This window comes from Rhamphochromis longiceps, linkage group LG15 (assembly GCF_057381845.1).
Source record: "Rhamphochromis longiceps isolate RC_006_pf linkage group LG15, R_longiceps_female_GT1.1, whole genome shotgun sequence".
Lineage (NCBI taxonomy): Eukaryota > Metazoa > Chordata > Actinopteri > Cichliformes > Cichlidae > Rhamphochromis > Rhamphochromis longiceps.
The window spans coordinates 32,191,596-32,200,714 of NC_140571.1; the positions used below are offsets into that span (position 1 = coordinate 32,191,596).

At 37.4% G+C, this 9,119-nt stretch overlaps 1 protein-coding gene across 1 annotated transcript; it reads right to left on the minus strand.

Moving 5' to 3' along the window:
* Positions 1–3,220: 3,220 nt before the first annotated feature.
* LOC146652939 (uncharacterized) lies at positions 3,221–8,416 on the minus strand. Its single transcript, XM_085383408.1, has 7 exons — positions 8,212–8,416; positions 5,548–5,736; positions 5,230–5,414; positions 4,879–5,135; positions 3,958–4,078; positions 3,598–3,733; positions 3,221–3,491 (listed from the first exon to the last, which is right to left on the minus strand). The coding sequence occupies exons 1-7, from the start codon at positions 8,225–8,227 to the stop codon at positions 3,301–3,303; spliced, it is 1,095 nt and encodes a 364-aa protein (XP_085239534.1). The 5' UTR covers positions 8,228–8,416; the 3' UTR covers positions 3,221–3,300.
* Between the last annotated feature and the right edge of the window lie 703 nt (positions 8,417–9,119).

Below are 9,119 nucleotides of genomic sequence, written 5' to 3' on the forward strand. Positions count from 1 at the left end.
CATCATTTGTAAGAAAGGCACGGCTTGTAAAAGAAAAACTTTCTTGCTTATTATTGAGAAGCAAAACAAAAAACTAAAGAAATGCTTTACGTTTCTTAAAGTAAAACTCTTTGGAAGATAGGACTCAAAAAGCGATATATATGGCATATTGTTGATGGTAAATAGCAATGTTGAGCCCTGGCTTTATCCGCAATTGCTTTCACTCCATCAAAAAACAAAATAACCTCTTTCACTTCAAATGTTATTCTCTGATTCTTACACCTGGAAAGCTATTTAGCACCTTTTGACCCCTCCATAAGCCTCATCTGCCTACTCCTCTCTTTTTGATAAAGACTCACATAAACTCCAAGAGGAAGGCTGATGTTTGAAGCTTGTCCTTGAGTAAAAAGTCCTATTCACCATGTCCTTGTCCCAAAGCTCCTCAGTTACTGCTATTGGCACCTAGATGTGGCGACACACCAGAGTCTAAGGTGTGTACAGACTGAATGCAGAGCGGTGCTAATTAAGCCAGAAGCCCCCATGTTTGATTTTTTTAAATATATCTCCACTTCCATGTTTCCATCCATAATCTGATCTACCACCATCTCCATCTGCTTTGTCTCTCTCCCTAACGTGGATGGAATCTGACGAGTGCATACATGTCTGAGAGCAGCAGGGATGAGGAAGGCTGCAGTACAGCAGTACATCCTCCTAACGAGCTCTCTCTAAAAAGGGTAAAGGCAACTTTGCTCCCTCTTATTGCCCTAAGGCTCTGGAATAGTTTGCAAATGTGTAAAACAGTTAACCTACTTAGTGATGACCTTAAGCTTTGTTAATTTTGATGGGGTTGTTTTTTAAGTGTTCAACCAAAGTTGTGACTAAGACAAAAAAAAATACGTGTCAAAAATCTTAAACTAGAGTATTTTTAAGACACATATTTTTAGTGTTTTTTGTCCTGTATTTTCCGAAAAATGCACTTACCTCTCAGACTGACAGCTTTTTTGTAGTTCCTGAAGTGTAAGTATATAAATATAATAAGAACAGAGCCCTCGGCTATGCGGACATTCTTCTGCGGAACCAGTTTCCAGTTTGGCCAAGGTGGTAAAAAGTATTTCTTTGGAAATAGAAAAAATAAATTTTCTTTCAGCTAATGTTTTGCCAAGCTAATTGAACCTCATATCGATATCATAATAAAATAATATTAATACAAAGGAATGCAGACTTTATCTCAGCTTCTGCTCTAATTATAATGAATTTGCTCAGCTTGAACATCTGTTATGTAGAACACAAGCAGAGAAAAACAAAGGCAATTAAAAACATATATCTCTTTGCTGTTGCCTACACTGCAGATGGGTGACTTTGCCTCCAGACATTAACTGCTGACTAATTTTTCTTTTTAAGTGGGATTTGGCATGGGAGGTACAGTATTTTATATATGGGCTGTGATCAGTTGAGCTGTGCTGGCGCTTTTTGTGGATTTATACAACTGGCCCTCGCAAACATTATAGTATGATGCTATGGTAAATTATATTGTGACACAGCATTCCAGTCTGGCATTCAATTCTATCCTATGACATTTGTTTCAGTTCTCAAATAAACTGTCAAATATACAAATGTATACAATTATAGGATTTGTATTAAATATTTTTAAACCCCATATGGTAAGCAGATGTAAGATAAGATAAGCTGATGTAACATGAGCTATCACAGCTGATTTCCCACCCCTAAACAGCATAAACCTAGTGTAGGTGGAACTCAGTGATTAAATTGAATTTGATGTGTGCTATCCTTCATGTAACCTAACACTGTTCATGAGCAACACAGCTGCTCTGCACCAGTCTAGTACAGTGCACTACTGTAAACCTCACCACAGTACTGTAAACAGTAGCCTGTACTTATCTGCCAGGTATTTTCATGCAAGCTTTGATTAAAAAAAGTTAATATACTTTAATTTGCTTTGCAGGATGTTTCACCATATGAAAACTGGCATAACTTCAGAAAAACATTATGTATAGTGTCAATATATGTTCACAATGAATGAGGACATTACATGCAAACAAATGACTATCTTCATATTAAAGATCGAGCATAAAACTTGGCACACACACATTTATTGAAATTGAAAATATGATGCAACAGTACAAACGGACTGAGTTTCATGGTCTTAGAGTTTGCATAGTTTTGGGGTTCAGTGTCATCCAGTCCAAGGATATGGATATGGTGCTTTTTAGGCTGCACAAGCAACAAATCTTTGCAACCGGGTAATTGGGCAAAAGCCTAAACAAGAAGACTTGGGGTCTCTATGTGCTGTTTTAATGTGCTGATGCACATTAAAATGAAGACGAGATTACAAATCCAATAACTTCTCATTATCTACAGCTGTCTTCACTATTACATTAAGCTATACAGAATCCTAGCAGTGTCTATCCAAATGCCTTTTTTTTCCTTTTTATTTACATAAACTGTAACAGATTAGAGAAACCATTCCCTGGAATGTGATTAATGTAATCTCTTTATACGTAATCCATCACTTTTCAAACCTGCAAAGTCTTTTTAAGACAAGCAATATGGAATTATAATGTTAATCTCACAACCGGTGATAAGGGTTAGTACTTATTCGTTGCATGTGGAAATAGCACTGATAATGCAAATCTTTCCGTCCCACAAATAGCTTATACCTACAGGTTTAGTGATTTTAAGGTTTTTACCTGCTATTAAAGAGACCATGATAAAGCAAAAAAAAAAAAGAAGTAAGGGTCAAAGTTGAGGGTGGCTGTGGCTCAGGAGGTAAACCAGGCAGGCTGGCAGTTATTTTGCCAGGCAGGGCAGGCGATCTTCTAATCCCTGGGTTTTCCAGTCTGCATGTCAAATAATTTTGGGGCAAAACACTAACCCCAAGTTGCTCTCCATCGGTTTGTGAATGTGTGTTAATGTTAGATAGAAAGCGCTTATGTAGAAAAAGCATAGTTAAAAGTGGTTGTGTGAATGAGGCAAGTTTCATAAAGGGCTTTGAGTGGAAAATTTACCATTTACCCAAATTGGAAAACATCCAACACCACTTTTGTGAGAAACCTAAATAAAGAGTAATATTATTATTATATTATGTTATTATAAAACAAAGCATCGCAGTCTTAGTTTAAAAGTGTGGCATTTTATTCTAGATTTTTAGCCATTTAAAGCAAACATGATACAATATTTTAGAGAAAGACAGTAATATATTGCAGTTTAAAAATATCATAGAGGGTTATTCTGCCACCCAGTCTACTCAAAAAAAAAAATCTCTATGAGTCCCAGCCCACGCTGTGATCCTCATCTATACTGTTAAGTGTGACAGAGCAGTTTATCAATTTGCAGGCTGCTGAGGCTCTTATTTCTGAGCTCTTGAGGAGTCACGCACTTTGGGCTGTGCCGTGGTGAAAGCGTGGCCTTGGTGTCACCCATCCACCGCACCAGTGGGCTAATGTTACAGTCACACTGCCAAGGGTTGTCATGGAGGTACAACTTCTTTAGAACTAACACAGATCAGAAAAAATGATTATCACGACAACAGCATCCTGCCGCCAATACTTGTTCCTGGGAAAATAGGACAGGGAAAGGGCATGCTGGCAGTTATCTTACCAGGCATATGGGTGAACATGTTTCCATCCACTGTCTTCAGGCGGTTTCCGCTGAGTGCCAGCTGTGAAAGCTTGGGCAGGTTGATGAACACATCAGAGGGCAGAAGCTCCAACTCGTTGTTCCTCAGGTAGAGTTCCTGGTTCAGTGTTTAGCATGTTCATAATTATTGCTCGAGGAAATAGAGCAGGTTTTTGCAATTTAAGTTAGAAGTGTTATCACACTAGCTATTATGTGCAAGAATTAGTCAGATCAGGGTCTGCTGGGTAAGACATCTAACTGCTATATACTATATGTTTAAAAAAATGAAACTGAGTCTTTGATTTTTCTTTTGTTTTTATGTATACCAGAAAAACATGCTACCTGCAAGTTGCTCAGGCCATCCAAAGCTGTTAACGTCAGGGTAGATAGTAGGTTGTTGTCTAGAACCAACATCTCCAGAGATTGCAGGGGCTTGAATGCCCCAGAAGGAATGGTCTTCAGACTGGATATGGGGGGACAGTTAGAATCTCTTCAGAAGTAAAAGTACACTGTGAAACCATTGAATTCAAAACCCTTTTGGAAATCAAAGTCACCAGTATATCTAATATCTAATATTTGATACCCTAGCAACATCATCCCTACACATAAACCATAATTCAACACTCTCTGTGATATATCAGTAAAAATTGGTATGTTTTATTTTTATGTTTTGGACTCTTACAGTTATTCCCCCTCTGTCTGTAATGTAGGTATCATAAACTCAAGAATGCTTATATTCACACATGAAGCCATTTAAGCTAGTAGGATAAGTGCTAACCCAAAAGCATGAGATTATGTATTCTTTCCTTGTCATTCTTTAATCAAGAAACCTTTTTTGGTCTAATCATTAAAGAGATAACAGAAGATTATCTCTTTTATAATTTCTGCACCGTTGGTTCAACATTCATTTTGGAAATATTTTCAACCATGATGTAGAGAAAACCAGCCAGCCAACAGTTCAACATCAAAACATCTGCTTGGTTCCTTTGCCTTAGTAGTAACTAATTCTTCAGTTCTAGCTTACTATTAGCAGTAGTTGCGATATTGTTTATTGGAGCAGCTGAACTAATATTTTTTTGTTCTCACTTCAGTTTTGAGGTTCCAGATCCTAAGGCTATTTAAGACCAAGTAAATCGTAATGATACTCTGATCAGAAATATCTCATAACAACACACGGAAGTGAAGTTTGTTTCTCACTGATAATACCTGCACTGGAAAAGGTAACTACTAGATGTATAATAGCATGGCACATGTCATTGTGACCTGTTGTTGTCCAAGTTGAGGAACAAGAGCTGCCTCAGTCCACTGAAGGCCTTGGGAGAAATCTTCTGGATGCGGTTGAGGGAAAGATCCAAAACTTTGAGAGCAATCAGAGGTTTGAACGCATTCGGTGGGAGGACTGTCAGTGCATTGAGAGTAAGGTCCAACTCTGACAGGTTTCTCATGCCAGCAAAAATCTCAGGTTTCAGGATGCCAATCTGGTTCTGTCCCAACATGAGGAAGCGGAGGTTTAGGAGGTCCTTCAGACATAGAAAACAGTTGTTGTTGTTTTTTTTTTGTCAAATTACTGTAATATTAATGCTGAAAAGTGTGCTCCTCTCCAAAAATCTTTACCTGAAACCCCCTTGGTGGAAGAATGGATATGTGGTTGCCATAAAGATTGAGAAGCATCAATTGCTTTGCACCGGAGAAGGCCTGGGGATGGATGGATTTTATGGCATTTCTCTCCAGATTGACGCTCTCGATCTTTGGAATTGATCTCAGAGTATTTGCCTTCAGGTTGGTAATACCATTCTCACCTTTTGGCAGCAATTAAGAAGTCAGTTATTGATGAAATCAGGTCCCATTATGTTTCCTTAAATGTTAGATAGATTAATGCATTCCTTGAATGTCAAAAGGATCTTAGAGAGGATTTGATTAAAATGTACACACCTAGTTTAACAATCCAAGCATCAGAAGGCAATTTGGAAGGAAAAGCTCGAAGCCCCCGCTTATGGCAGTTGACATCTGATTTTTCTGGGCCAGACTTCCTGGAGCATTTGCAGACATCAGGGCAGGAATCTATTGCCTGCACCATCCATAGCATTGCTAGTATCAGCCATGCTAAGTGCTCCATCCTTCCTTTAGAATCGTACAGAAAAATATTATTTTAAATTTAAACTTAGTTATTAGAAACAATATTTTCACCACTACACTCTTAGCAGTTACAAGGCCGTTGGCTCCCATGTAGGTTTAAGGTCGCATTTGTTTTAATCAATACTAACTAGGTCAGTTGAACTTTAACTTTTACCAGAGCATATATGTAATGGCTGCACTTCTCCCATCTCTGCTTGAAATGAAAACTATGCTTAAAATTGTTGGTTGATTCTAGCTGTGATAATATGCTACAAAAGCTCTTGAAACAATAAAATTACAAAAATAAATTCCTGGTTCCTGACTTGTGGTATAATAACAGAAATTATTGTATGTGCTTTTCATCCAGTATTCATCCGATTTGTCGTTCATACAGTTACTATATCACACCTATACACAACATCTGGAACAGGTCTGGCAGGTTGAGCTAGAAATGCACATGTGTAAAATGTTCATATATATATATATATATATATATATATATATATATATATATATATATATATATATATATATATATATGTGTATATATATATATATATATATATGTATGTATATATATGTATATGTATGTATATATATATATATATGTATGTATATATATATATATGTATGTATATGTGTGTATATATATATGTATGTATATGTGTGTATATATATATATATGGGGTGCAGCGATACTCGTATTGATATTGAACCGTTCGATACAGTGCTTTCGGTTCGGTACGCATGTGTATCGAACAATACAAAATTTTTAATTTATTTTATCAACTTTCCTTCTGTCGATGCTGTCTGTGTTGAGCGCTCAGTGGATCTGCGCTCGACAGTGCATTCTAGGCGGAGTAGTCGAACGCAGATTCACTGAGCGCAGGGCAAGCTAGCAGACAGAAGTTAAGCTCTCGTTGCAACATGGCAAATTGAACCTCCCCCACCCTCATTCAGATCTGGTGTTTGGAACTATTTTGGTTTTCATGTGACGTATGACCCTGAAGGTAAGCGCGTCATGGACAAAAGTAAAACAGTATGTTGGATGTGCCACGCAATGCTCTATTACATTGGTGGGAACTAGTGCGTTAGCGCAGTTTGCTCGTTAACGTGTTGGCTGTCCAGCCCCACGCACGGGGCGATCCGCGGTAGCTTGTTAACGGAGATTTGCTGTGTTGTGGCGTTAACGTCATTTCAGCGAGATTAACGCTGACAGCACTAGTGGGAACACAACGAATATGACTGCACATGTACTCCGACATCATCCTAGTGCAAAGACAAGTGGAAGCAGACAAAAACAACAAGCACGCATGCTACAAACTTTACCCGAGTCATTTAGACAGCCATTAGCACATGATTCTCCTTATGGGGACCTGATATGTTTAATATGCTGCTGAGAATATAGCCCAGAAGAAGCGTATAGTATAGCTTTTATTTTGGAAAGAGACATTTCTCTGTAATAAACTCTCTTTTCTAAAGATGAGTGATTTGTCGATCAGATAGATTTATTTTTTTATTACTTTGTTGTTTCAGCAACATTAAATTTAAAAACTGTACTTTTGAGTTAAAATATATATTTATAATTTTAATAAATGACAAATTAAAAAGGCATGAACTTTTTTTTGAATCGAAGAAATATCGAACCGTGACACCAAAGTATCGAACCGAACCGTGAATTTTATATATCGTTGCACCCCTAATATATATAGTTATTGTGGAAACAGTAGTCAGTCAGCTTTTTATTTCTCATATTTGGATTCAGCACATAAAAATCCATAAGAAATAACACCGTTTATCTCAAAACCAGATAACCTCTTAAAACCTGTTGACAACTAAAGTCTGATGCTTTGCCTCATTTGCCCTCATAAGTAGAAACACTCTGTTCTTAATCGTATTTAGTAATTGTTTTTTGAAAAGTATATACTTACAAATTTTATATTTTATCATTTTATATTAAAACTGTGAACATAACACTGAGGCAGGATTCATTATTTTCATCAAAAGAAAACCACTGAGTAGAAAACAAACTTCAGAGAGAAGCATTTCAATACAGGTGATTAAAAGAAGGTGTGCATGAATAACAGGGATGTGCCAGAGTGTCATTTCAAATAGAAACCTGTAAATCTATTCCAAAAAGAATTATTGTGAAAAATAAAAAGGTATGCAGACAATCAAAAATGCAGCTAATCCCATTTATAATCCTACTGTGTGCAAAGACAATCCCTTCAAACTTCAAAAGAAGGCAGAGCAGCAAAAACCAAGTGCCCACAGTGACACTTCCACACAAAGAGCTGCTTTTCAGCTGTAAAAAGAAAAAAGACATCTGATTATCATTTCAAATAACTTAACTGACTAAGGTGAATCTTTTCTCTAATTAGACTTGAAAGCTGATCTAAACTTGGGGGGGGGGGACTGTAAGACAGATAAAGCCATTTGAAAAGTAGTCAAACTGGTTTTATCCTGCTGGGTGCCACTTACCTGAACACTCTGTCATCTCAATTTCTAGGCAATGCCCAATCCTCCTCAAGTCTGACTGCTTTGTTTTCAGCTCTTAAACAGTACAAACTTCACTATAAAAGCCTCTGCTGTACACTGTTATATAAGAACAAGGTGCCAGTCAAAGAGAATTAGTCCAGCAGTCTGTGGCCTTTCTTCCAGTGGGCTTTAAAATCTGATTTGTAGGTTCACAATTTATATACTACTGATTTCAAGACTCTCTCTGAGCTCTGAAGCAGGCAGATGAAACTATGCAGCATATGAAAGACTTGCCAGTGTGATGGTGTGGGAACACAGCCTCAGCCGTAGCAGACGGTGAAAAAAGGGTGCGAAACTCCTGGAGCTGCAAGCTCTGCAGAGTCACAGAGCACAGAGAAAAGTGGCATCTAGACATTATGGCACCTATCCATGTTTCACTGTCTGGTCTACATAGTGTCTGTGTGTGTGTGTGTGTGTGTGTGTGTGTGTGTGTGTGTGTGTGTGTGTGTGTGTGTGTGTGTGTGTGTGTGTGTGTGTGTGTGTGTGTTCTTGCTTTATTTGTGTCCTTGTGAGAACCAACTTTTGACATTCAAAGTCAGGATAATTTTAAGCGTATTCTTATAAAAAACTGACACCCTTTTTTAGTAAAATACATGACAGAATTTATTAATAGACTCATTTAGATCATCAGATTCATTCGCATGATATCACATGACTGTTGAAGAATCTTTATTAATGTAAAAGAAATATCACTTAAAGCACTTGTGGGAACACATCGGTCATAAGAACATTTTCAGCTGCATGCTTTATCTTCAAGGCAGCAGCAAAAAAAACTAATTAAAAACTTGTATTCATCTCTATGTAATTGAGTTACGAGATCACACAGTAATGAAGCACTATATAAGCAAGGT

Bases quoted from the DNA above. Each gene is read 5' to 3' on its own strand.
- LOC146652939 (XM_085383408.1), bottom strand. The intron at 5,415-5,547 runs GTGTGTACATTT...TGCTGCCAAAAG, and splicing joins TGCTTGGATTGTTAAACTAG to GTGAGAATGGTATTACCAAC. The intron at 3,734-3,957 runs GTAGCATGTTTT...ACACTGAACCAG, and splicing joins ATGGCCTGAGCAACTTGCAG to GAACTCTACCTGAGGAACAA.